The 24,313-nt window shown below is 54.4% G+C and overlaps 9 protein-coding genes across 9 annotated transcripts; 5 read left to right on the forward strand and 4 right to left on the reverse strand.

Moving 5' to 3' along the window:
- Positions 1 to 127: 127 nt before the first annotated feature.
- On the forward strand, positions 128 to 1,258 carry PEX11 (Pex11p; the record flags this gene model as incomplete). Its single annotated transcript, XM_076637207.1, has 4 exons — positions 128 to 223; positions 303 to 568; positions 701 to 940; positions 1,144 to 1,258. The coding sequence occupies 4 exons, from the start codon at positions 128 to 130 to the stop codon at positions 1,256 to 1,258; spliced, it is 717 nt and encodes a 238-aa protein (XP_076500840.1).
- Positions 1,259 to 1,630: 372 nt separating this feature from the next.
- BDY24DRAFT_99277 (uncharacterized protein) lies at positions 1,631 to 3,281 on the reverse strand. Its single transcript, XM_076645284.1, has 5 exons — positions 3,183 to 3,281; positions 3,036 to 3,089; positions 2,768 to 2,959; positions 2,035 to 2,695; positions 1,631 to 1,963 (listed from the first exon to the last, which is right to left on the reverse strand). The coding sequence occupies exons 2-4, from the start codon at positions 3,042 to 3,044 to the stop codon at positions 2,039 to 2,041; spliced, it is 858 nt and encodes a 285-aa protein (XP_076500841.1). The 5' UTR covers positions 3,045 to 3,089; positions 3,183 to 3,281; the 3' UTR covers positions 1,631 to 1,963; positions 2,035 to 2,038.
- Positions 3,282 to 3,461: 180 nt separating this feature from the next.
- On the forward strand, positions 3,462 to 5,713 carry MET2 (homoserine O-acetyltransferase). Its single transcript, XM_076638579.1, has 6 exons — positions 3,462 to 3,549; positions 3,619 to 3,838; positions 4,018 to 4,117; positions 4,267 to 4,340; positions 4,426 to 5,005; positions 5,152 to 5,713. Exons 1-6 carry the CDS (start codon positions 3,468 to 3,470, stop codon positions 5,632 to 5,634), a joined length of 1,539 nt encoding a protein of 512 aa, XP_076500842.1. The 5' UTR covers positions 3,462 to 3,467; the 3' UTR covers positions 5,635 to 5,713.
- A 2,366-nt stretch (positions 5,714 to 8,079) lies between these two features.
- On the forward strand, positions 8,080 to 10,365 carry BDY24DRAFT_438000 (uncharacterized protein). The gene is made up of 3 exons (XM_076644321.1): positions 8,080 to 8,914; positions 9,032 to 9,341; positions 9,454 to 10,365. Exons 1-3 carry the CDS (start codon positions 8,324 to 8,326, stop codon positions 10,140 to 10,142), a joined length of 1,590 nt encoding a protein of 529 aa, XP_076500843.1. The 5' UTR covers positions 8,080 to 8,323; the 3' UTR covers positions 10,143 to 10,365.
- A 142-nt stretch (positions 10,366 to 10,507) lies between these two features.
- On the reverse strand, positions 10,508 to 14,716 carry BDY24DRAFT_375725 (uncharacterized protein). Its single transcript, XM_076638580.1, has 13 exons — positions 14,563 to 14,716; positions 13,499 to 14,474; positions 13,041 to 13,397; positions 12,678 to 12,955; positions 12,507 to 12,597; positions 12,247 to 12,430; positions 11,849 to 12,172; positions 11,696 to 11,769; positions 11,424 to 11,613; positions 11,191 to 11,354; positions 10,896 to 11,097; positions 10,762 to 10,822; positions 10,508 to 10,683 (listed from the first exon to the last, which is right to left on the reverse strand). Exons 1-13 carry the CDS (start codon positions 14,688 to 14,690, stop codon positions 10,584 to 10,586), a joined length of 3,129 nt encoding a protein of 1,042 aa, XP_076500844.1. The 5' UTR covers positions 14,691 to 14,716; the 3' UTR covers positions 10,508 to 10,583.
- A 314-nt stretch (positions 14,717 to 15,030) lies between these two features.
- On the reverse strand, positions 15,031 to 17,941 carry BDY24DRAFT_438002 (uncharacterized protein; the record flags this gene model as incomplete). The annotated part of the gene is made up of 4 exons (XM_076644322.1): positions 15,031 to 15,043; positions 15,135 to 15,228; positions 15,351 to 17,736; positions 17,900 to 17,941. 4 exons carry the CDS (start codon positions 17,939 to 17,941, stop codon positions 15,031 to 15,033), a joined length of 2,535 nt encoding a protein of 844 aa, XP_076500845.1.
- Positions 17,942 to 18,266: 325 nt separating this feature from the next.
- On the forward strand, positions 18,267 to 19,859 carry VPS29 (retromer subunit VPS29). The gene is made up of 6 exons (XM_076638581.1): positions 18,267 to 18,499; positions 18,576 to 18,582; positions 18,690 to 18,799; positions 18,922 to 19,169; positions 19,333 to 19,417; positions 19,552 to 19,859. The coding sequence occupies exons 1-6, from the start codon at positions 18,422 to 18,424 to the stop codon at positions 19,663 to 19,665; spliced, it is 642 nt and encodes a 213-aa protein (XP_076500846.1). The 5' UTR covers positions 18,267 to 18,421; the 3' UTR covers positions 19,666 to 19,859.
- A 791-nt stretch (positions 19,860 to 20,650) lies between these two features.
- On the forward strand, positions 20,651 to 22,019 carry BDY24DRAFT_438004 (uncharacterized protein; the record flags this gene model as incomplete). Its single annotated transcript, XM_076644323.1, has 5 exons — positions 20,651 to 20,809; positions 20,902 to 21,078; positions 21,218 to 21,358; positions 21,525 to 21,648; positions 21,805 to 22,019. The coding sequence occupies exons 1-5, from the start codon at positions 20,771 to 20,773 to the stop codon at positions 22,017 to 22,019; spliced, it is 696 nt and encodes a 231-aa protein (XP_076500847.1). The 5' UTR covers positions 20,651 to 20,770.
- A 447-nt stretch (positions 22,020 to 22,466) lies between these two features.
- On the reverse strand, positions 22,467 to 24,057 carry BDY24DRAFT_375731 (uncharacterized protein). The gene is made up of 5 exons (XM_076638582.1): positions 23,978 to 24,057; positions 23,879 to 23,916; positions 23,058 to 23,460; positions 22,708 to 22,779; positions 22,467 to 22,617 (listed from the first exon to the last, which is right to left on the reverse strand). The coding sequence occupies exons 1-5, from the start codon at positions 23,984 to 23,986 to the stop codon at positions 22,561 to 22,563; spliced, it is 579 nt and encodes a 192-aa protein (XP_076500848.1). The 5' UTR covers positions 23,987 to 24,057; the 3' UTR covers positions 22,467 to 22,560.
- Between the last annotated feature and the right edge of the window lie 256 nt (positions 24,058 to 24,313).

Consider the following 24,313-nt stretch of genomic DNA (forward strand, 5'->3'; position numbering starts at 1 on the left):
CTTCAAGACCCGTCGTCTCCCTTGACACGCTCCCTCTCCTCGGCAAGCTCACCCCCGGTCACCTCCTTCCCTCTCTCTTTCTCTCACCAACCATCACTCTCCCTTTTGACCAAATCTCTCAAGAACCATGTCTCAACTAGCTCTCTACTCTGCTCATCTCCTCCTCCACCCTCAACTCACCAAAGCTCTCAAGGTTCTCAGCACAACCGTCGGTCGTGACAAGGTCAGCTTCCCTCCTGCTCTCCTCCCTCTCCTCCCTCTCCCTCTCTCTTGCTCACCCTCTTTGCCGGTCGTTCCTACAGACCTATCGTTTGATCCAATACTTCTCCCGAATCATCGCCTTCCACCTTCTCCGATCCGGTCGAAAACAAGACGCTCTCAAGTTTGACGGACTCAAGGGAGGCTTGGGCATCTTGAGGAAGGGTCTGAGGATCGGGAAGCCTTTGGAGCATGTTCAGTCGGCGGTGAAGCTTTCTGCTCAAGGCCCCAAGGTTGGATTGAGTGGAGGAGCGAGTGGAGCGGCTGAGGTGGAGAGGTTGGTGCAGATTTGCAGGCAGGTGGCTTACGCGTGAGTCTTCCTTCAGTAGAGGGAGGGAGAGGAGAGGGAGACGAGAGGAGGTCGTCCGAGTCTGTCCGACTTCGTCCTCGTCGTTTGAGCTGATATTTCTCCTTTCCTTCTGCTCTTCACTCGTTCTCGCAGTGGATACCTCTCAACGGACATGGTTCTCTACCTCCAATCCATCAAGTTCCTCTCCCTTCCTCCTGCGAAGCTCACCCAAACCGCAACCATCTCCAACCGACTCTGGCTCTCGGGGATCGTCCTCTCGGTCGTTTCTGGGATGGCTGGGTTGGTGAGGGTCAGGAAGGAAGCTCAGAGGTTGGCTTTGGTGGTGGATGAGAAGGCGGAGGGCGACAGGACGAAGAGCAAGGCTTTGAGCGCGTGAGTTTCACCATCTCCCTCTTCGTCGCTTTGGCTCGTCCTTTGCCTTTGTTTCCTCTCAGACGAAGAAGGAAGGAGATACCCGAGCGTCTACTCTTCCGAACGAGGACAGTGCAGAAGCCTTGGGACGACTCAAAGCTCATTTGACTGACCTTCTTCTTCGGTTTTGTTCGCGTCCGTTTTCCCTCCTTTCGACCAAACAGTCAAAAGACAGCTTTGAACAACCAGCTTCTCCTCGACTCGTTGGACTTCTTCATCCCCGCCAACAACTTGGGATACACGCATCTCTCGGATGGAACGGTGGGAGCTGTTGGGTAAGTCGACGTTCCTCTTCTTTCTCTCTTTCGAGCTTGCGCCGTCTTCGTCCCTGTCTCGTTTACGTGAGTGCTGATTGAAAAAACTGTGCTTTGGTATGGGATACACAGAACCATCACGTCGTGGCTCGCTCTCTCGGCTCTTTGGGCGAAGGCTTGAGCTTGGAACGAGTCTGTTCGAAAGTCGGACGCGTCGTCGTCGTCAGTTTCGTTGTAGCTTCCCCTCTTTTACTTTTCAATACCTTTGAGTTTCCCTTTTGTACCCATATCTACCTGATCCTCTTCTCTGGTCCTGTATCAGTCGAGCGAGAGTGCAGACATTCCTCGTCCTCGCTCTCGAGTCTCTCGACGGCTCGTCGTTCGATTCGAGGCGAGTGGAACGCCATGGAGATATCAAAGAAATGGAGAAGAAGACGTGGTACAAATCAATCGTGAGTATCGTAAGTAGGGAACAGACCGGGATCGAGGGATCGGGTAGAAGAAGGACGTAAGAAGAGGGGGAGCGAGGAGGAAAAAGGTGGGGGAACGCGACGAAGAGCAGGGCAGGCTCAGCGAGGAGATAAAGATGTTCGAGTGCGATAAGGTGAACTAAAGGAAGTGTAGGTATGAGTCCGTCTACTGATCGAAGGATTTGAAGCTGAGAAAGAAGGTGAGGGAGAAGGCGAAAAGGAGATGATCGACGCGTCGAATTTCGAGGTTGAGTCCATGGCTGTCGAGAGAAAGTGATATGAAGGTCAGTGTAGTAGAGACGAAGGAGCAAGAGATAAAAAAAATACTCACTCGTCTACTCGACAACAACCCTGAACTTCGACCTCCTACTCGCCGGCTTGAACAAAGCGATATCGCTCTCAACCCCCAACTTGTCCTCCTCCGACCCAACAACGAGCAGTATCGACCCCGTCTGCATCTGGTCCTCATGCACAAACTTCTGGGATGTAGATCTCAAGGATTCAACGAGCTTAGAAAGAGACCAAGGAGGTTGTAGTGCCTTCAGATGAAGTCGAACGACGCGTCCTGGTGAATCCTCCAACGACGGAGGCGGGAGACCAGCGAAATATGTTTGACCGTTCACATAGCTGCAGAGGAGGACGCCATTCAGTTCCACGACGATGTTTCGACTCCAGTGAGAGAGAGGTTGGCACCCGAGGAACCAAATCGACTGAAATACGGAGCGATTGGGGACGGTGAGGTTGAAGCGGGAAGGGTTGAGCCAGCGAAACAGGGTCCGGTCGTAGAAGTTGTTGATGAAGTGGAAGCTCTCGTAGAAGAGGGTGAGATTGAGGGTCTGGAGAGGGATGATGGGTACGTCGCCGTCGATGCGAGAGGAGGAAAGGACGAAGTCGCTGGCGATGTAGGAGGTCGCCGATTGGGTGAAATCGAGAGAGAGGATTTGGATCTGGGAGAGGGAGAGGAGGGGATTGATTCTGGATGTGGTTTGGTCCTACACGAAGGAAGGGAAGAAAGAGTGAGCGGTGGTGAAGAACGGTCGAGGCCAGCAAGGACGTGAGCTCACCTTCGTTCCCTCTCTCTCGCAGAACAACTGCTTCAACCCGTCTGGCGACGTGATCGCCACCTCTTTTCCGTAAAGAAGAGGCGAAGTAGCCTCCAGGAAGTCGAACGAAGCTCCTCCAAGAGCGGCGAGCGTCGAGGGATCCACCTGCTCGAAGATGAGGGAGAGCACGTCCCACGACAAGGGAGGAAAAGGCTGAGAAGCGAAGGAGCAGTCGGCCTGAGGTCAGTTTTATGTTTGATTTGATACTGGAAGAGAAGCAAACGCGAACCTTTGGCATGTCGTAGGAGCTGGAAGGGTCGAGGAAGCGGGCAGAGCTGGATGGCTTAAAGGGAAGGGGGAGGAAAGAGGGAGGAGGTCAGCTCCAGCTCGAGCGATGGAAGGAAGCAGGCAAAGAGAAGCAGACGAATGAGCTTACAAAGCAATGGGATCAGACCTTATGAGGCAGTGTTTAGGAAGGTTCAAAGGTCGAAGTAGCAGCGAAACTGAGAGGGAGGAACAAGAAGGAGAAGATGGTGAGCTCTTCGATGCTGAGGGAAGCAACCGAACCCACCCGTCCTCGGCCTCTGGAAGTCCTTCACAGCTCCCAACTTTTCGCGCACTTCTTCGTCAGCCTGTATAGACTCACAGAGAAAGCAGGAAAAGTCAAAGCCCGAAGAGGATGGCGGTGAAGGGAGAACGAAACAGCCTCTCCCTTCAACTCATGAAAGTGACTCGATTTCGAGCGACTCCTCCTTCCCCCTCAACTACATCTCTCCCCTCCCCTCCTAACATGCCGACAACAGGTTCGTTCGCTGCTTGCTCTTCTTCCTGTGAACCCCGTACACACGCTGACTTCGCTCTTTTTTATATAGCTCCCTCCTCCTCGTACAAGACGGTCGCTCCGACTTCTCGTTTCGCCTCCTTCATCTCTTCCCAAACGATCGTCTCGATTCCTTCCTTCACCCTCGAATCTGGACTCACCCTTCACGACGTTCCCGTCGCCTACAAGACCTGGGGAAAGCTCAACGCCAACCGAGACAACTGTATGGTCATCTGTCACGCTCTCACAGGAAGTGCAGACGTCGAGGATTGGTGCGTTCAGCTCTCTCTTTCCCTTCCCTCCCCTCCTTTCCCTTCCTCCCTCCCTCTTCGTCCTTCTCTCCTCTTCACTGTCGAGAAAAGATCAGGAGGAAGGTGAAGGGTTTCGCCATCCTTTCTAAAGAAACGTGAGAGCTCACTATGCAGGGTTCTTGTTCGTTTTGAGAATAAAGGTGGGGGCCTCTCATGGGCAAATCGAAGGCCTTCGACCCGACGAGGTACTTCATCTTCTGTGCAAACGTCATGGGCTCGCCTTATGGTAGCTTGTCACCTGTGAGTACACATCTTTCTTCTTGCTATGCTTCTTTTGGGAGAAAGGGACGAGAACGACGAGCCTCGAAGCTGACCTCCCTTTTTCGCGATCTTCCCTCCCCTTCCCCTCCTTCGGTTCCCTTCCCTGTCGATGTCGTGCTTTATTACAGGTAACCATCAACCCCGATACTGGATCTCCATGGGGACCAGAGTGTCCTCTTACCACTGCGAGGGACGACGTTCGGTTCGTTCCCTATCTTCCTTTCTCCTTCTGCTCAAGCGATCTCGAACTAACCTCACCTCCTTCCCTTTGCTTTCTTTCCTCTCAGAATTCACAAGCTCGTTCTCGATTCGCTGGGAGTCTCCTCGGTCGCAGCCGTCATCGGAGGATCCATGGGAGGAATGACCACCCTCGAATGGCCTCTCAACACTCCTCCTGGCTACGTTCGAAACATCCTCCCTCTCGCTACCTCCGCTCGTCACTCAGCCTGGTGCATCTCGTGGGGAGAAGCTCAACGTCAATCGATCTACTCGGACCCATCGTACAAGGACGGATTCTACGAGGACGACGAGCAGCCCAAGTTCGGACTAGCAGCTGCCAGGATGACCGCTTTGTTGACGTACAGGAGCAGGGATAGTTTCGAGACGAGGTTTGGGAGGAAAGCTCAAGGGAGTTTGGGAGCTGGAGGAGGGGATGGAACGGATAGGGCTTCGGCTGGGAAGACTAGTGGAGGAGGCAGTCCAGCGGAGGAGGCGTTCGCTCAGCACAACGACGGACATCGAGGGCAGAAGGGATACTTTGGGAGAGGAGGAAGCACGACGGGAGCGGGAGGAGGAGCTTTGGCGAGAGCTCACAGTCCTCCTGCTGTGTTTACTGCTCAGTCGTACTTGAGATATCAGGGAGACAAGGTGAGCTTCATTTCTTTTGTTTCTCTTTCGTTTCTTTCGATCGAATCACTTCCTTCAAACTCGTCTTCGTTCGAAGCTCGAGCTCACACGACCTCCATCTCTGACTCTCTTTTCTTTCCTTCCCTCCTTCTTTCGCCTCTCGCCAGTTCACCTCCCGCTTCGACGCCAACTGCTACATCCACCTCACTCGAAAAATGGACACCCACGACCTCGCTCGACCTCGTCTTCCTTCCACCACACCCACCTCCTCCTCTCCTCCTCTCACCCTCCCAACCGACACCACCCCTCTCTCCCTAGCCCAAACCCTCTCCACCCTCCCTTCCCACGCTCTCGTCATCGGAGTAGCCACCGACGGTCTCTTCACCACCGCCGAACAGAAGGAAATCGCTGAACACATCCCTCACGCTCAACTCGTCGTCATTCCCTCTCCCGACGGACACGATGGGTTCCTGCTGGAGTTCGAGGCCATCAACGGGTTTGCGGAGAAGTGGTTGAAGGAGAGGCTGCCGGAGATCTACGAAGGAGAGCCGTTGGTTGGGGCTGGAGAGGATGGGGAAGGGGAGGATGGGTTTGGGGTGCAGAAGGAGAGTTTGTTTGGAGAGGCGGAGGCGGATTCGGCAAGGTGGTAGGAGGGAGAGAGAAGAGAGGTTGTACTTATGTTTATATATAGAGTCCTTTGATTGACCACTACTTGTGCTTGCTTTCTTCGTTTATGGTTTGATCGAAAGGAAGGGAGAGCTGAGAGCTGTCGCGCGTCTCCTTCGTCGGTTTCTCTTTCTCTCTCGTTTGCTCGCTTCCTTTGTGCTCCATTGTATCAATTACCCTGAACTGGACCGCCAGTATGGGTTTCGTTTCCTTTCGGCTGTTGATGGACAAGCGGTCTCCGACTCTCAAAGCACGTCGACGAGTTGAGCAAAAGTCTCACTGTTTCCGGCTCCCAGAGCGTGCGAAAAGGTAGAGAAGGGGTCACTGAGTCGAAAATCTACTGAGTATCAATGTTGGGATCATTCTTCCAAAACTGACTACCTCTGAAATCCTCAACGTTGTCGGCCGGGCCTTTTGTGAGCTCCCCTTCCCTTCCCATCCCCCCTTCTCTTTCCCTCCGCTGACCTCCTCTCGTCTCTCTTTTCTTTCTCTTCCTTCTTCTTTCTTCTAGACGGCTTGTCGGTCCTCGTCGTTGTTCGAAACGAAGCCAACGTTGTCGACCTCAACCGTCAGCAGTGGTACGCCTTGATCCCTCTCGACCTCATTTGCTTGGGACTATTCGGACTACCTTCGACGGCAGAGGATTTCCTCTTCCCCCTCTCCCTTCTCTCTTCGACAGCCTCGGAAATTTTCCCCGTTATTTGGGAGATTTCTGACGTGGCCGAGGAGGGAAGAGAAAGGGAATCAGGAAATCTCTCGCGTGGAGGGAAGTCGAAACAGTCCCAAGCAAATGAGGTCGATGGCGACCCTGAGCGACGAGGAGATGACGAAGTGGTCGCGGTTGAGATTGAGAACGTTTCCTTCGTTTCAAAGACGAGGGAGAGAGAGAGAGAAAGGAGAGAGAGAGAATGGAAAAGAGAGAATGGAAAAGAGAGAGAAAAAAAAGAGACTGAAGGGAAGAGAAGGATGTGGTTGGAAGGAAGAAAGGAAGGAAGGAAGAAGGGTTCACTAAATACACAAACGAACAGCAAAACTGGTCACGAGCTCCTGCCCCTTTCTGGACCAAGAACTTAAGAAGAACGGGAGCAGAAAAGGGAGCAGAAAAAAAAAAGCAAAGAAAGAAACAAAGGAAAGGTGCTGTTCAACTCATAGATATCTGGTCTAGGAGCAAAAAAAGGGAGGGGGAGGGGGAGGGGAAAGAGAGGACAGCTGAAGATGGAAAGAAAAACAAGCCGCGTAGCCCCTGTCGAGCGGGAGGGAAGGTTGTTTGGCTTTTTTTTTACGCCAAACACTCAGCCCTGCCTGCCTTCTCTGCTTCCCCTTCTGTTTAGATGGGAGAGAAGATAGATTCCATCAAAGCGAGGTGAGGGAGAGGAAAGCAAAGCAGCATCGGACCAGTTCAAGAAAGAGGAAAAAAAAGGAAGAGACGAGGACGTCGATTCGACGAGGGCAACAAATCTCTCGACGGTCTCCCTTCGCTGAGTTCTGAGCGGGAAGAAGATTTTTGAGGCTCAACCAAGGAAGAAGGCTGGGAGAACCGAAAAAAAAAACCTGGGAAAGAAATCCTCTGAATCAAAAGAGCTCAACTTCGAACCCTGCTTCCTCCTCTCCTGCGCTCCTGCTACCGCTTCAACCTCAGAAGACGTGCTTTTTTTTAATTCAATCTCTCAGTCTACAGTCCTCAGGATCCTCTCGCGCATCTCGCTAGCATGTCGAAGGAATTGATTCCGCGTGAAGGGAAGGATCGAACGGACGAAAAGGCGAGCTTCGATCGTCCTCCCTCCCTCCCCTCCTTCGTGCTTCTGGTCCTCTTCCGCGTCCATGTCCCACCCTCGGACCCTAGAATATCCGTTGTCTTTAATCCTGAAGCGGAAGGAAAGTGAGTCGAAGGAAGAGATTGCGGACGAGTGAGACGCGTCGAGTCCTTCCTCTCTCACCTCTGAGGCTCTCTCTCTCCCTCCTCTCATCCACGTCCGCTTGAAGTCAAAAAGAAAAAGAAAAAAAAATCCGCATAGACAACAGTACACACCTAAACGAACCAAAGGAGAGGGAGTGAGATTAAAGACCAAACCGAAAGAAAGGAGCGACGCGGATGAGAAGAAGAAAGGACAGAAGGAACGAACGAAGATGCAAAGGGTAGTGAGAAACGAGATGGTAGCTGATTCAAGTTTGGCCTGCGAGACTATGGTAGCCGTAAGAAGGCGAGCTGAAATCTAGGCGGTGACCATACGGCCCTCGACGTCCGAGCTCTCCCTCTGTGTCGAGAGCTTTTCTTGTGCTTCTCTTAATTCAAATTCAACTCGGTCGGCATGCTGGTGAGATGAGTGAGAGGTGCTTTAGAGAAAAGAGGTCAATTACAAAAACACATGTTCTGGGAGGTCGAAGCGGAGGGAGAGAGGAAGGAGTTTTGAAGTTGAGCTCAACGTTGACCTCCCTTCCCTCCCCTTCCCTCCCTCCATCCTCCATCCCCCAGCTGCGTGGAATCCTCTCGTTGTTCCAGTAATCGAATGTGAGAAAGCTTCTCTTTCGAACTGCACGAACCTGAAATCAACAATCCCTCGTGAGTCCACTGTCCTCTCGAACTCCTTGCCTCGCTGAAGCTCCCGTCCCTTCCCCTCTTCCCCTCCTCTCTCTCTCTCAGCCCATCTCGCCCCCCTCTTCCAGCCCTCGACGATGAGCTCCCAGCCCGAAGAACCCAAAGAGGAATCTCCTCAACCTTTCCTTCGACCCATCTCCCCCAACCTCCAACTCGACGGTCAAGAGAAGGACGTCAAGCCCGTATGGAAACGAAACTACTCGAAGAAGGTCCTGCCCGTCGTTCCCATCGAAGAACACTCGACGGGGAAGACTTCCATGTACATCGTCGCAGGAGAAGGTCCCCATAGAGAAGGGCAACCTGGATTTGCTGTCATAGGGAGGAAGAACAAGGCTCTGAAGGGGAAGGCGAGCTTGGAGTTCACGGGAGAGCTGAAGACGATGGAGGATGGCTGGTTAGTCTCGTTGCTTTCTCGCTCTCTTCCTTCCAACAGTATAGCAAGAAAGCGGGAACCTGATCAGTGTTCACTGCTCGTGGCTGCGCACAGGTCGGACGAGGAAACTACCTCAGGTCGTCGACTGGTCAAGCTCTATCGACGTCAAACCGGAGCGAAGATCGAGGTTCACTTCCATCCTATCGTCCCTCAGGACTACGATCCTTCCTCCGTCGTCATCTCATGTATCTGGAACGAGAAGCTCCAGACGAAAGTCGTCACCTACTCAGATATCGTGCGTCTCCCATCCCGCTCGCCTGTTTTCGGTCCTCCTCCCTCGCGTCGCGTCTCCCTCTCTCTCCTTTTCCTCGACTGATCTCGTCTTCTTCATTTCGTTCTCTTTGCACTACAGATCTACTCCCTCACCTCCATTCTGCTTTCAACCCTCGGCCGCGAAGAACTCTCTCGAATCGACCGCCTCCTTGAATTCTACGAGCCGGATTCCTACGTCGTCCGAGCTCCCGTCCACCTCCCTCCCTCGTTCTTCAACATCCCCGACGTCTCCGATCCCAACCAATCCGACGACGAAGGAGATGAACTGGGAGGAGGAACAGGAGGAGGAGGGAGTGCGTTCTACGCAAAGGTGGTAGGGTTTGACGATCCGAAACCGAGGAAGAAGGAGAGAGAGATTAGATTTTACCCTTGGAGGTTGATGGAAGCTAGTGAGTTTTCACTCTCTCTCTCTTTCTTTCCGTTCTATCACTCAAATCGTCTCGTCTGTCGACGACCGAGCTGACTTTGTGTTCTCGTCTCGTCTCGTCGTTTTCTTCTCAGTCCTTAAATCCCTCGTCCCCACTTACCGTCCTTACACCTACTCCTTCCGACCCACCTACCCCAACCTTCCTCTCTTCAACAAATCCCTCGGGATCTCCTCCATCTCCCACCCTTACTCAGCCGACCAACAACCTCTCAAACTCCACCACGGAACCTTCCCCATCGCTCCCGTTCCTCCTTCGCATCTCTTCGAGCCGCATCAGGTCGAAGGGCTCAACGCTCCTCGTCCAGTCTCGCCTCCTCCTGCTCCGAGTGGGAGTGGGAGTCGGAACAGGAGAACCAGCACGGGAAGTGGGGCGGGTGGTGCTGGGAAGAGGAAGAGGGGAACGAAGGTCGAGGCTGGATTTCGGAAGGAGGAGGATGGTTCGTCTCAAGTCCCTTCGAAGGTCGTCAGGCCGTCAAGGACGAGGAAACAGAAGACACCTCAAGCTCAACTCGACGAGGGGGAGGAGGAGGACGACCACGAAGAAGTCCTGAGGCTCGAGCTCGAGGACGACGAAGAGGATCCTGCTCCTCCTCCTTCGTCGAAGAGGAAAGCGAAGAAGAAGGCCGTCCTCGCCAACGATTACGATACGTATGAGGATGAAGATGAGGATTTGCTGGTTATCATCGAAGAGGAGCCGTCCGAGGAGGAAGAGGGGCCGAGGAAGAAGAGGGGAAGAGGAGATGGAGGACGAAGGAGATCGTGAGGGAGGCGAAGAAGGAGTGGGTGTCGTTGATGGAGAAGATTGAGGAGGTTGGTTTAGCTACGATGGAACTCTAGAGATGGACGGGCTCGGCGAGGAGGAGGGACGAGGAGGAGGAGAGGGGACGCGTCGCGTCGGTCGGGTTCTCGTTTGTTTCGATTTCTTAGTTTTCTCCTTCTCGTCCTAGGTTCTTGCGTTTCATTTTCCTATTTCAAGATACCCAGATACCTCTCATACCAGCATCATCGCTTTCTCTCATGATCTAACGAGCTCCTCAACCTCTCTCTCCTTCTCTGGACCCACGTCGAGTCTTTCGAATCGCCTCAACACATCAAAGCTTTCTCCTGCTTGAGTTCCTGTTCACACAACCCTGTAAAGCGGCTAGCTAGAATCAACGAGTAAAAAGAAACAGGCGAAGTATGAAATCTAAAGAACAACGAGAGCTCAATCTCGACCCGGCGAAGGGGAGTTGAGCGTCCGAGATCGATCAACCGACGAGAAAGGAGACAGTCTCGGACGAGCTCGAGTGATTCCTCGGAGACGACTGACGAATCAAGGCGTGTGAAAGTCAGTTCGGGCCTCTGACCAAAAGAGACGAAACGAGCAAGGGAAAAGGACTCACGGAGGCGGTCTCGACGCGACCTTCGCCTTCGTCTTCCTCCTCCAAAGATCGAACGTCCGAGCTACAGTCCCCAAAAGATGGAGCGAGTCAGTCAAACCGAAGGAAAATCGTACTAGCTCGAAACGGAGACTCACAAAGGACCTGGCTTCTCTCCCTCGCAAGGGCCGCGTTCCTCTCCTTCGCTCTGGGGAACTCGTCTCGCATCCTTCTCAGCACCATCTTCTTGAGTCGAACCTTGTCGAAATGTATGGCTGCAGCGATGTTGGATCGGGCTTCCCAGGTGTAGAGAGCGGCGTCGAGGACGTTGCGGGAGTGGAGGAGGGTGAGTTGGGATTCCTGTTGGGAACGAAGGGACGAGTCAGTTTCGAGGAGCAAGGAGGAGCTTCGAAGGAAGGAGATAGAGAGGGGAGTGAAACCTATGAAACCTACCAGGGGTCTGAGCCGAGCTTCCCGATGTCGATCGATCCAGAGAGCCCACGTCCTCGAGAGGAGTTCGAGTCGTTGACGTCGTGCGAACTCGAGATCGTCTGCTTTCCTCTGACGGGAGCGACGAGAAGCGACGAGCCATCGGGAGAAGGTTTTCCGGATGTTGTCTGAGAGGAAAATAGACAAGTCAGCAACGAAACATCGGACTCGTCTCTTCAGCTGGCGAGCGGACGTACCTTCAACCTTGACGTCTCTGAAACTCTGCATCAAACTGAGCTGCTCCCCATGCTTCAAGCATCCGTCCGTCCACTTGGCGAACGCTCCTGCGACGAGTCGGTGGTTGTAGGCTAGGGCAGCTTCCTCGTTGGCAGCTCGAAGACGAGCGAGGCGAGATCGCCAGTTGGCGACGAACTGGAGTTGAACGAGCTGGAGGAGTAAAGGCGAACAGAAGCACCAGTCAGTGGCAGTCGAAGAAAGAAGAGTACATAGGAGTAGGTCGGGAGCGTACCTGATCCAAATGGCCCGTCAACCGACCCTCCAGGTCCCTCAGCAACCTCCTTCGACGCGTCTTCTCGACCCAAACTGTTCGTTCGAAACGAAACACGAACCGATCAGCTCTCTTCCTCAAAAGCTCGCCCGAGCCAGAACCAGCTCAATTCACCATCCAACACCCCGCCCATCACCCCTTCCTCTCTCCTCAGCACCCACGCATCCCTCTCCCTCCCTCTCAGCCGCTCGTTCCATACCAACCACGTCCTCCTCTTGAGCAAAAACTCATGCGCCACATCCGCCATCTCTCTTTCCTTCTTCTTCTTCGCCACCAGAGCTCCCCAGGCGCGGAAGGACGAGGAGAGGAGCGAGCTTGAGTGGAGACGGTCGGCGTTGAGGAGGGAGGCTTGACGACGGAGACGGGTTGACCGCCAGGTTGAGAGGGTTCGAGCGAGGAGGAGTTGGGAGGAGGAGTGCTGGAAGGTTTGGATTCGATCTGGAGCGTTGAGTTGGAAGAGGAGAGGTGTCAGTTTGAGAGAGGAAGAAGGGAAGGTGAGAGAGAGGACTCACGAGCAAGGAACTCCCGATGATGGAGACGATCCCTCCAAAGATCGAACGACCTCGCCTGTTCTTGATCCGCAACGGTCAGCTCGAGGATCCGTCCTTTCGTTTGAACTCTCCAGCTCTTGAGTACTCGATGGAGTAGAGGACAGTTGGTTGAGGCGAGGTGGTTCGAGGCGATGGCGTTGAGGTTCTGGAGCAGCAGCCAGGAAAAGAAGAGGGTCAGGCTCAAAGAGGACGCGTCGACAGGGAGACGACAGTGTGCTCACGTTGAGACCGTCGAGACCACGAAGGAACCCCCTCAGCCCAAACCTCAGCAGGTTCTTCCTCCTCAACTGGTCCCCAGCGTGTTTCAGCTCCCTACGGAACCGATAGAACGAAAAGAAGTCAGTCTTTGAGCACGACGTCCAAGGGAAAAGGTCGAACGCAAAGAAACTCACATCGCCCCCTTCCAACTCTCCCACGACTCCCCCATGATCCTCCCCGCCACTCTCTCCTCCGTCACCCTCTGTTGCTCCCTCAGAAGCTTCTCTGACCTCCAAGCATCAAAGAACGTCGACTTGATCCGTTCCGCCGACGAAACCTCCCATTCCCTTTCCCGAACGTCGAGCGAGGATACGTGGTTGGCGAGGGATCTCCACCAGTTGAAAGTTGATCTTAGCGTCGTGAGCTCGTGGTGGGAGGTGGCGACGAGGGTGAGACGGAGGGAACGCCAGTGCTGAACGAACGAATCGAAGAAGGCGGTGGTCAGTTTCGACGCGTCGAGGCCTTCGAAACACGAGTCTCAAGCGACTTAAACTCACCTGCACCGCCTCCCTCAAAACCCTCTCCTCCACCCACCCCTTCACCTCCCCTTCCCTGCTCAAAAGACTCTCCTCCCACCTCCCTTTCCGTCTCGTATCCCAACTCTTTCTCCACCTCAACCACGTCTTCCCCACCAACCTGTTCTCCTCGTCCATCCCCACCCTTCTATACAGATCCCTTTCAAATTCCGTCACGTACAACCAGTCATCGAACGTTCGGGCTAGTAAGGCAGAGGAGTAGTGCGCTGAAGCGAGGGATTCGAGGGTGCGGAGGGAGGAGAGACGGTGTCTCCATCGAGAGAGGGAGGAGGAGAGGAGGAGGTGGGTGCGGGCTTTGTCGATTTGGGAACTGGTTGTCTGTTAAAGAAGAAGCGGAGAAGAGCGGCGAGAGGGTCGGTGGTCAGTCGAGTGAGCGTGAAGGAAAGGAAGACGAAGAACGAGCTCGACATCGAACTCACCAAAACCCATTCCCTCCCTCGTCTCCAAACGTCCCAACACCTCCCCAACAATCCCAGTTCATAGAACCTATCCCCTCTCCTCTCGTCCTCCCGTCTCCTCTCTCGCTCCTCATCCTCCCTCTGCAGTTCCGCTTCGATCAGAGCTCGAGATTCCGAGACGAGTTTTGGGACCTTGGCCGCTGCTCCTTTGGCTGCTGGAGGTCGAGCGGTTCGACTTGGTTTGGGAGATGAGCGAGTTCCGTTAAGGTGGTTAGAGTGCTGGTGAAGAGGATCTTTCCGAGGTTGTTTCGAGGGAGGTTGATGACGGGAGGATGGCTCGTTGTCGTCCGGAGGGGAGGGGAGGAGGAACGCTGGAATGGACGGTGAAAGTCGATGAGGAGTAGGCGTGTGAAGATGAAGAGGAGTTGCTGGGTGAGAGTATTCACTCGAAGATGGCAGTGGTGGTGGATAGTTGGGTGTAGTAGACGAGTAGGACCTCGAAGACGAGCTTCGCTCTCGAGGAGGAGGAGGAGGAGGTGTTGACGTCCTCGGACGACCTCGATTCCTCGTCGACCTAGTTGCCAGAGGAGTGGAAGTCCGTTGAGGAGGGGATATAGATCCATTACTCCTTCTCCCTTGACTGTGAGGCCGATAACCAACCGCTAAAGTCGAGTACGAGTCCTCCGTTGCGAGACGAGAAAGGGCTGATGAGCTCGACGCTCCTTCCTCCTCCTCCTCCCAGCTCTCTTCCTCGAACAGGACATCCTCCTCCCTCCCCTGCTGCTGCTGCTGCGGAGCCTCCTCCCTCTCGTATCCATACGACGATGCAGGAAGCGACCTCGTTGACTGAACGGGCGAGGACGATCTCGTTGTTGTCGACAACCTCGAAGGAGACGAAGGACCTCCTCCTCCCTCCCGTTCAAGCTTCCATCGCTCCCATCTCTCCCCCCAGTTCAGCCCAGGGATCATTCCGAGCTTCAAGATGAAGCGATAATACCTAAATATTTACGAAGTCAAAGAATTAGCCTCAGAGTTCAAACCCAAAACGACGAGCTCAAGAAGAACGAGCTCGCAAGGGGACGCACTGAACATCATCCGCTGGATCTAGACCGTTGGCTTCGAGAACGGCGTTGTAGGATTTGAAGATGTCGAGGAAGGTGGTAGAGGAGTAGCCGGCGAGGGAGACGATCGCTTCCAGGAGGGAGGTGTCCATCGGGGGAGGGGATGGCGATTTGTGGGTGAGCTCGAAAAGAAGGAAGGAAAGGGAGACGCGCCTGTCTTGTTGACGATTTCGTTTCCTTCGCGACGGAATAGATGAAGTTATCATGTGTGAGCTCTAAACTATGCTATGGAACTCGAGCGTGATCAGCTCAGCACTGCCTCCGAAATACAACTTGGATCGAGAGTTGGACGCGTCGACCTCTTCCCCTCTTTCCTCCTCCTCTCTCCCCTCTCTTCCCTCACATCTCCTCCCTCCTTTCCTGCTTTCAATCCCAGTCTCTTCCTTTGCCGAGCGAATAAAAATGAGATCCAAAAAACCGAAAATAAAAGCCCTAGATACGCGAGCTGAGACATGAACAAAACAACGAGAGTCGAAGAACGAAACACCAAACCCTCCTCCCTCCCTCCCTCTTCTTCCTTCTTCCTTCAAACCAACCCACTGATCTTCTCATCCCCTACCCCTCCTCCTCCCGATGCTAACGGCGGCGTAGGCGTCCTCTCCCCCGAGCTCGAAGTCAGGAAGTCGAAGTCTGCTCGTCCGAAAACAAGACCGAAACGAACGAGACGCGACCAAGAGAGGAGGGTCAGCTTCTTGCTTTTTTCGCTTACAAACCCAATGCGAAGAAGAAGGGGAGGGAGGAATGGGACTCACCCGGCCAACTAGGCGTCGGACCTTGCTGAATCTCTACCCTCGGCGCCAACGTCGGACTCGGACTCGGCAACGCTCTCCTCTTCTTGTCCTTGTTCTGACTCCCTAGGATGTCCTCCGGTGCGTCCTTCCTCTCCCTGGGCTCCTCTGTCGGAGCGTCGTCGAGGGAGGATCCTTGCGAAAGCGAGAGAGGAGGGAGAGGGCTGGGGAGGGCACTCGTGAGGGCGAGGGCGAGAGGAGGGGAGAAGAAGGGTCCTGGAGGGGAGAGAGCTGCGTCTGGTTGGGAGGAGGTTAGCGTGGGTTCGAGGTAAAGATGGGATTGAGATGGTGGTGGTGGTGGTGGTGGTGGGGGGGAGGGGAGGGAGAGGTTGACGAGACCTTCTTGAGATTGGAGTTGGGAGGAGGAGGGAGTGGTGGTGAAGGAGGGAGGGCGGGAGAGCGTCGGTTTGGGTTGATGCTGGGAAGCTGGAGGAGGATTCGAACTCGGACCCATCGACGAGGACAAGGAATCCGTAGGAGCGAGAGTAGGTTTCGGCGGCGTAGGCGGATGATCATCAAACATCAGAACCCTCCCTCTCCCAGGCGTTCCCATCCCTCCTCCTCCTCCTCCTCCTGGCGTCCTCGCTCCTACTGACGACTTCGTCTTCGCGGGACTAGGCGAGTGATGGAGGAAGATCAACATCCCCGCTGCCGACGCGTCTGCATCTGCTCCGCTCGGAGGAGGCGGAGGAGTTCCTGTTGATCGGACGCGTCCTGATCCTCCTCCCACCGACGCGACTGCTTCCGCACTCCCTCCTCCCTCCCCTCCAACACCTCCACTCCCGTACGATGTCGAACTCGAAGAACTCGCCAACATCGACGCCAAAGCACTCGCTGCTGATTCCTCCAACCCCGACACGTCCGTCGTTCCCAATCGACTCGCTCCGTTCTTCTTCCTCAGAGGGAGTTCCGGGGGTGGGAGAGCTCCGTACGAGAGCGAACGTCGTTTCTTCTTGTCGGGGGAGGAGGAGGAAGGGGAGAAGTGACCTCCTGAAGGGAGGCGACGTTTCCGTTCGGGCGAGGTGTTGTTGTTGGCGACGGGACGACGTGAGGCTTGGAAGTTGACGACTGCTGAGAGCGTAGACGAGATGGCTCGACGATGACCTCCTCCTCCTCCTCCTGCTCGTTGAGGTTGACCTAACGTTCCTGCTCCGGTCTCGAACGAAGATGGTGAAGCTCCTCCTGGTCCGAATCTCGGAGGGAAGACTCCTGCTCCTCCTCCTCCTCCTCCGATGCCTAGGCTCGACGGGTAGAGCGGTCCCGAAGGACTGGCTATCGGTGGAGGTCTCGAAGGCATCATCGACGTTCTCGACGACGACATTTTCGGGCTCGAGGTGATGACGGGGGAAGTCGTATGGTTCTGAGCGAACGAGAACGACGCGGCGGCTCCCGCTGCTGATCCTGGGTTCGCATTGAGATGATGATGGGACGAGGAAGAGTAGGTTGCTGAAGGTGATCGTCCGAACGCTCCTCCCAGTCCGATTCCTCGAGGAGAAGCAGCTGCGAAGTTGAGGGATCCCGAGTCCGAGACGATGCGAGGACCGCGACGAGGAGAGTAGGGAGCTTCGAGGTGTCTGGGACCGGTGCTGCTGACGATGAAAGGGTCGCTGTTGTCGTTGCTGCTGTCGTGTCCGTAGGAGGAAGAGGGGAAGATGGAGGAGTAGGGTTTACTGCTGGTGGTTTCGTCTCGCGTTGAGGAGGAGGGAGTTCGGGGTCGAAGAGGGAAAGGGTGGTTGGACGAGGAGGGGAAGAACGAGGACGACGAGGAGAACTGATTGGGATCGGGAGAGTTGAGGTAGAGGGATGGGGACATGGGAGGGTTGTCGTAGGGTTGGTCGTAAGGAGAGGAAGAGGTTGGAGGTGGAAGTTGGTTTCGATGGTGGGTGGAAGAGACTCCTCGATAGTTGTGGAAGGACGACGTGCCGTTCGTTCCAGAGGAAGTGGAAGGGAAACCGTAGCCTAGTCCTCCCAGTCCTCCTCCGTCGTCGTGTTGGTCGAGACGATCTGGTCGTGGACCTAGCATCATCTCGTAGAGATTCTGCTTGGGTGTTGTCCTGCTGGTTTGAGCTCCAATGCTTCCTCCCCTCGTTCCTCCTCCTCCTCCTCCCAAAGCAGACTCCTCCCTCGACACGTCTCCCAGATCTGCTCCATATCCCAAACCCGCCGGTTCTACGAGTTTCCTCTTCCCTAGTGCCGTCTGAGATGGTTGCTGAACTACTGGTTCCTCTACAAAGGCTGGCGAGAGAGGATTTGTTGGAGGAGGTTGGAGGTCAGGGAAGGGAAGGGAAGGGTGGTCCGACTTGAGCTTCCTCGTAGCGACCGAAAGTCGACTCCGCATGAATTGAGCAGCCTGGTGAACGAAAGATATCAAAGTCAGTCGCGTCTTGATCACTTCAAGTCGCGCAGAAAAGGGACAGGAAGGATGGAAAGAGCGCGACGAAGAGGCGAAGAGAAGGAAGGAGCCTGGAAAGCGGGTCCTCTCTTGTCGAAGAGAGAGAGTTGAGTGGGCTCACCTTGGCTGCGTCCAGTCTACTTTGAAGGGAGGGGACCTCCATGGGTGGACGACTCTCCATAGAGAGGAAAGAGAGAGTGTGGAAGAGAGGAGCGTGGAAGGATGGATGGATGGACGGGAAAGGGAGGGGAGGAAGAGAGTTGAGGCGTGAGACGCGACCTCCCATTTGACTCGTCATTTTACGGCACCAAATCGAGACAGAAAAAGTTGGAGAAAATCGGAAGACCACTTGGACCTTAAGGTTAAGCCGTCTCAGAAAGTTTGCGACTCAGTGAAGCAGAAATTATTTAAAGCAAGATAAATCGCAGCGGCTTCGAGCTTCGAGCTCGCTCGCTTCGACCTCCCTTCCTTCCTTCCCCTCCCAACGACCAGCACACCCTCTTTTCCCAGGAACCCCACCAACCTTTTTCTCTCAGCATACACTCAAGCCCCATCTTCCACTAGGACCCTTCCTCAGCCCCTCTCCTCAAACCCTCAGCTCTCCCTTCTCCCTCCCTCGTCCTTCCCATCTCCGCCTCTCGCCATGCTCGTCCTCGTTATCGGCGATCTTCACATCCCAGACAAAGCAGCAGATCTACCAGCAAAGTTCAAGAGGTTACTCGTGCGTTCCCATCCTTCCTTCTGTATCCTTCAACTTCTTCAAAAGCTGATCGTTTCTTCGTTCGTCCGCAAACAAGGTCCCTGGTGAGCTTCGACCCTCTCCTTCGCTCCTTCCCTCTCTCGCTTCTCTTCCGTCTTCGCCTCCATTCGCTTGCTGACTCTTCTCTACTTCTTTGGGTTTCGTTATTTAGGCAAAATTCAACAAATCATCTGTACGGGGAACGTGTGCGACAAGGAAACGCACGAGTACCTCCGTTCCATCGCTCCCGAGATCCACGTCGTGAGAGGAGATTACGATGAGGTGAGGTCTCGTCTCCATCTCCCTTCCTTCCTCCCTTCGCTCTTATCTCTCCAAACCATTATCCTTATCTCTTATCTCCTCCCTCTCCCCTAAACTAACACCCTCGTTCGATCCTCGACCAGAACATCCACTACCCCCTCTCCCTCACTCTCCCGCACCCTCCTTCCCTTCGCATCGGCGTCTTGGGAGGTCAACAGGTCATCCCTCCAGCAGACCACCACTCGCTCGCTTCCCTCGCTAGGCAGATGGACGTGGACGTGCTGGTTTCGGGAGGGACTCATCGGTTCGAGAGTTTCGAGAGCGAAGGGAGGTTCTTCATCAACCCGGGGAGCGCGACGGGTGCGTGGACGGGGATGGATGGGGGTGGCGGGTGAGTTCAGTGGATTCCTGTTTGTTGTTTATGTTTGGAGGAGGTGGTGATGGGAGGATTCGAGCGGATGGTCGCGCTCGAATGGCTGCCTTTCGTTGGCTCGTCGTCGTCGTCGTCGCTCACACCATCTCCTTTCTTTTCCTCGTTTCGTTCAACTCATCAGAGAGCCCATTGTCCCTTCCTTCGCCCTGATGGATATCCAAGGACCTCAAGTAGTCACCTACGTGTACTCGCTCGTGGACGGAGACGTACGTCTCTCTCGCTCTCTCTCTCTCCCTCTCTCCCTCCCATCCCTCTCTCCCTCTCCCCTCTCACTCTCCTCTCGCTTCTCCGACCCAAACTCACCCCCGCCCCTTTCTTCTTCGCTCGTTTTCACCCCCAGGTCAAAGTCGAGAAAGTCGAATACCGAAAATCGATAGAGACGGAGCAGCAGCCTCGAGTGAACAGGGGAGGAGCGATGGACGTGCCGGTTGGGGCCGGAGGTGGGAACTGGTAGATAGGGGTTTCGGGCTGACTTACTTGGGGCTGGTCTTGGGTTCGTGAGAGAGGGTGTGAGAGAGGCAGAGGAGCAGAGGGCAAGAGGGATCGATGCGATGCTTTGAAGCGATTCTTTGTTGGTTTGCTTGGGTTCGGTGTGTGAAGCGGAGAGGTTTCAGGGTGGGCCAAATCGGTTTCTCTGAAAAGAGGGAGAGGAAAAGCGAGAGCTGAGGCCCGAAAGAACGAGGAAGAAAGAAGAGCGAGCGGGATTGATTGGCTTTTCGACGCGCACAACTGATCTTAAATACTGAACGAGAAGGTGGTTGTCCACTTTGATCTTCAGCTTGGTAGACCTTTTCTGCTTTTCGGGTAGAGTAAAATTTCCGAAAACCTTGAAGTAGTTGGGAGCATTGGGGTGTGAAAGGAACGAGAAGAGCACGCTGTCGGGAACGGAGGGAGAAGAGAGGCGTCGATCGCGTCCGACGGCCAGACTAGCCTTGGTTGTTGTTCTCTTGAATCTTTGCGAAATCAGAACATTCACTTGCGGTGCGCTGGGTTCAAAAAGTTCACAGCCAAACTCCAAAAAAAGAAGAGAATTCAAGAGAGTAAAGGGATCATCGAGACGAATGGTCGACGCGTCGAGCGAGCGAGTTCAATTCGCCCTCAACTTCGACGGTTTACTTGGCGAATGGCAAGGAATAGGTGTTGAGAGTCTGTTCCGAAGCGAGGTTGTTGGGATCTTTCGTTCAGAAAGGGAGAGGGTAGATGAGAGAGGAGAGAGAGCGAGGAAGGTTTCCGTTTCAGCGTCGACGTCTTTTCAGCATCGAACAGTCCTTTCTAGCAGAGGTAAATCATCTTACCCGCCATTCAGAGGTTTTCCGTTCCCCTTTCCGACGGAGCTGTCCTGCTGCGGTAGTCCATGCGAGAGGGGAGATCAAGAAACTCAAAAAGAGAGCCGTTCCGATCGATCCCTGAACTCGCGTTTCTCTCCCTTCCCTGTTTCCCTCTTAACCCCCTCCCTCCTTCCCCTCCCATCCCCCCGCTTCTCTCCTTCTAGCTCAGGTTCAGGTCCACGTCCACTTCTCGCCTTCAACAGCCTCATCTCGGGTTTGCGCTCCCCCAAGATGGCCAAAGGCAAAGCTCTGAAGAAGACGCGAAGAAAGGTTCGTTCGTTCGAGCCCTTCCTCCCGCAAGCTGTTCGACCTTGCTCTTCTTCAGCCCAGGACTGACGATCTTGGTCCTGTGGCTCTCCCAGAAGTCCGAACCTTCGAAGTCGTCGTCGGCTGTCTCCATTCTCGTCAGTCTCAACGGTAGCTTTCCCCCCCGACGAATCCTCCCTTCGAACCCTCGCATCCTCCTCAACTTTGGCAACAAGGTTGTTCTGGATTCCAAATCGATAGTGGCTCCATCTTCCGATTTCAAACTCAGAACTGTGAGTATCGAGCCTTGCTTTTCGAGGCAGCTGAGGGGTTTGGCTCCTTTGCTCAAACGACCTGGTCGTTGACCTGCTCCTCCTCGTCTCACTCTCTCTGATTCTTCCTCTTTCTCCTCCCCCTCGCTCCCTCCTACAGACACCTCGAGAAAGATCCCAGATGCTGGCCCTTCTTCTCCATCCGGATCAAGACCATCCTCGGATTGTATCGGTGCACGATCCCATCCTCCTTTTTTGCGGCAGCTTGAAGGAGGAAGAGGGCAGACACCTCGATCCCGAGGTGAGTTTCTCTGTCTCGTGCAGTTCTCCTACTCTAACTTTCGCTGAGTTCCCCTCGGGAAGTAGAGACGAGGAGCTGAAGCGACCTCGAGTCCTCGACGCTGCGTTCCGACCACCGAGCTGATTTTCGCTCTCCTCCCTCTCCCTCTTTTCTTCCTTGCCTTCAGACAGGCCAGTTCGACTATTCGTACCCTCACGCCCACTTTTTCAAGTACTCCAACAACACTTGGGCTGTGTTCGCCAATGACGGGGAGAAAGAGGCGTGGCTTCTCGACGAAGGTAGATTCGCAGGTTCGTCCGTTTCTTCCCTTTCTCTCTCCCTCTCTCTTTCTCCCTCTCTCTTTCTCTCCCTATCTCTCGCTTTGACACAGGCATCGCTGATATCTTGTTCATTGTTTTCCTTCTTCTCAACCCGTAACGATTATCTCTCCCTCCCCTGCTTCGCAGACATCAATGTCAGCAAACCCTTCAACGAGCTCGACTACCCCGAAGTCGACCGCGTCCGAGCCCGAAAGGAGTACGACTTTGCCACACGGATGCTGGCAAAGGAGGCTGCACAGGCAGAGCGGGAGGCCGAATTTGAGGACTGGTGCGAAGATATGCAAAGAGATCAGGAGGATCTGGCCAAGTTCGCGTTTGGCTCAGGGTTCGCCCGTAGGTAGTCGTTACTGTTAGCTCGCCTCGTCTTGTTGTTCCTTGCGGTAGTAGACCAGATTGATGAAGAGTTCCCTTCAGACGAAAAAGCAAAGCTCAAACCGAAGGAAGGTCCAACGAAGGATCAAGACGGACCAGCCTCTTTCGCATTGCTCTCACGACGACTTTTGTGCTGGAAACTCTCCCTTTCGATCCGAAGGAACCATCAGACGTAGAACGTTCCATCCGTCGAAAACCTGCAGGATCAGAGCGGGAAGAGCGAAGCTGGTCAGCTCGAGATCGAAGAGGAAGAGAGAGAGAGAGAGAGACGCGACGCGGACTCACTCTTCTCACTGGTTGACGTCCTTCTCCCTGCACCGAAACTCACTGACGACTTCAGATCTGTATTTGAGAACTTCCTCTTTCCCCTTTCTGCATTCCTTCTTCTCCTTTCTCTCTCGTCCGAAACCCGATCAGTCGAGAAACAAGGAGGGTCGTAAATAAAGAAAAACGTTACGGTACGGGTATACAGAGAGCGAAGCAAGCAAAAAAGAAGGCGGGGTATACGAATCAAGCCTGTTGCGAAGCCCTCTCGTTCTCTGGTTCCGGATCGTTGACTTTGAGGGACTGTTCGAATCGAAGAAAGAAGACGCGAGGAGGTCAGCACGTTGTCCTTCGAGAAAAACTGAGGTAGGAGAGAGGTAAGATGAGACGTACCTTGGAGAACTCCCTGTAGTTGAAGAGACCTTTCCTCTTGTCTGTGAAGCGTGAAGAGAAGAGCTTGTTGATCTGAGAAGGCGAGAGAGGGAGGAGGCAGGAAGGGGAGTCAGTTTGTGATCGTTCGACGTGTCGAGTTAAATCCAGCAGATGGTTTCCTCCCTTGCGGCCTTTAAACTGCTTCCCTCTGCACAGAACACTTCCTTCGATCTCAATCTGTCTCCAGTCGCTTCGTAGAGAAAGCGAATCGACGTTCGAACTCGAACAACGCGCTCTTTGCCTTCTCGTCCCTCTCTCCTCCTCCTCCCTCCTCCTGCCCGAAACCCCAAGTTAAGAACGTAGAGACTCACCTCCTCCTCGCTCATCCTCTCCCCACTCTCCCTCAACCACTCCCTCATCTCCTCCACTCTCACGACGCCTTCATCGCCTTCGTCGAAACTCCCAAACGCCTCGTTCAACTCCTCCTCCGGATCCAACTTCAACAGCTTGTCCCCCATCATGCTCAAAAACACCGTGAACGTGATCCCACCTTCCTTCCCATCTGTTCCATTCGTAGGGAGGTCGTACAAGGAGGCGAGAGCTGCTGAAAGACCTGAGGAAGGGAGACCGAGGTTGGAGAGGGTCAAGGCGAGATCGGAGGCAGAGATGAGTCCGTCCGAGTTGGAGTCGATGAGGTTGAAGGCTTCTCGGAACTGTTGGATTTGAGGAGGCGAGAAGAGCGTGTAGAGAGGGGTGGAGGGGAGACGGGGGTGGCTGATGGGAGGGGAGGGAGAGGAGGAGAAGGGAGGGAAGGGAGGGAGGGTGAGCTCGGGGTTGTTTAGAGGAAGCAGAGGGGAAGGAGAGCTGGAACGACGACGAAAGGATGGGAGGTCGAGGGGGAAGAAGAAGTATAGGAGTCGAGAAGAGCTCGAGAGAATGTCTTCTTGAGCTTTGAAGCAAAAGACGAGGGGAAGGAGGAGCTCGAGAGGTGAGGTCGAGGTCAACATGAACTCGCCTCCTCCAATCCCTTCTCGTTCCTCCTCCCACAGGCCGTCCAGGGCTCCTGCGAACCTCCCATACACCCCTACACGTCCAGCAGCTCCCTATCACTCATTCAAAACGCGTCTTCCAACCTTCCAGCAGCGAGACGAGAGCCAGAGAAGGAAGGAAAGGGGGAGAAGGAGGAGCTCACTTTCCTCGTCCTGTAGGTCGTCCGTGCGAGAGGGTGCTCTGAGGAAATCGAAACCAGAGTCAGTTCCAACTCAGTCGATTTGCTCTTCGTCGTACTCACAGCTGACATAGTTTCGAGAAGAGAAGGGAGGGATGTAGTTGGAGGAGAAGGTGAACGAGGAAGGGAACCTCCTGTTGACGTCGTCGATTTCAGCCCATGGACTTGATTTTTATTCCTCGAGTTTGACGTTTTGAGCTCGTTCTCTGACTCTTAACCGTCACCACTGAGGCTTCTACATATCAACATGCCCTCTCCCTCTTTCCAAATATGCGAGAGAGAAGATCTTCTTCTCCCATATCTCTTGCGGCAAAGGCACCCGTTTCAGGCCCCCTCCCCCTCTCCTGCGATCCTCCTCTCCTCTCCTCCCCTCTCGCTCGCTCCCCCTCTCCTTGGATT

The sequence above is a fragment of the Mrakia frigida genome, assembly GCF_051309035.1.
Source record: "Mrakia frigida strain ATCC 22029 unplaced genomic scaffold BDY24scaffold_2, whole genome shotgun sequence".
Taxonomy (NCBI): domain Eukaryota; kingdom Fungi; phylum Basidiomycota; class Tremellomycetes; order Cystofilobasidiales; family Mrakiaceae; genus Mrakia; species Mrakia frigida.

Coding starts and splice junctions, on each gene's coding strand:
- BDY24DRAFT_99277 (XM_076645284.1), bottom strand. Junction 2,696..2,767: donor GCGAGAGAGAGGGAACGAAG/GTGAGCTCACGT, acceptor TCCTTCGTGTAG/GACCAAACCACATCCAGAAT.
- MET2 (XM_076638579.1), top strand. CDS start 3,468: ATGAAAGTGACTCGATTTCGAGCGACTCCTCCTTCCCCCTCAACTACA. Junction 4,118..4,266: donor CTTATGGTAGCTTGTCACCT/GTGAGTACACAT, acceptor GCTTTATTACAG/GTAACCATCAACCCCGATAC. Junction 4,341..4,425: donor ACTGCGAGGGACGACGTTCG/GTTCGTTCCCTA, acceptor CTTTCCTCTCAG/AATTCACAAGCTCGTTCTCG.
- BDY24DRAFT_438000 (XM_076644321.1), top strand. CDS start 8,324: ATGAGCTCCCAGCCCGAAGAACCCAAAGAGGAATCTCCTCAACCTTTC. Junction 8,915..9,031: donor TCGTCACCTACTCAGATATC/GTGCGTCTCCCA, acceptor TTTGCACTACAG/ATCTACTCCCTCACCTCCAT. Junction 9,342..9,453: donor TTGGAGGTTGATGGAAGCTA/GTGAGTTTTCAC, acceptor TTTTCTTCTCAG/TCCTTAAATCCCTCGTCCCC.
- BDY24DRAFT_375725 (XM_076638580.1), bottom strand. CDS start 14,690: ATGGACACCTCCCTCCTGGAAGCGATCGTCTCCCTCGCCGGCTACTCC. Junction 13,398..13,498: donor GAGGGAGGGAATGGGTTTTG/GTGAGTTCGATG, acceptor CTTCTTTAACAG/ACAACCAGTTCCCAAATCGA. Junction 11,614..11,695: donor TGACGGGCCATTTGGATCAG/GTACGCTCCCGA, acceptor TTACTCCTCCAG/CTCGTTCAACTCCAGTTCGT.
- VPS29 (XM_076638581.1), top strand. CDS start 18,422: ATGCTCGTCCTCGTTATCGGCGATCTTCACATCCCAGACAAAGCAGCA. Junction 18,800..18,921: donor TGAGAGGAGATTACGATGAG/GTGAGGTCTCGT, acceptor ATCCTCGACCAG/AACATCCACTACCCCCTCTC. Junction 19,418..19,551: donor ACTCGCTCGTGGACGGAGAC/GTACGTCTCTCT, acceptor TTTCACCCCCAG/GTCAAAGTCGAGAAAGTCGA.
- BDY24DRAFT_375731 (XM_076638582.1), bottom strand. Junction 23,461..23,878: donor CGACCTACAGGACGAGGAAA/GTGAGCTCCTCC, acceptor CCCTCCCATCAG/CCACCCCCGTCTCCCCTCCA. Junction 22,618..22,707: donor ACTACAGGGAGTTCTCCAAG/GTACGTCTCATC, acceptor CGATTCGAACAG/TCCCTCAAAGTCAACGATCC.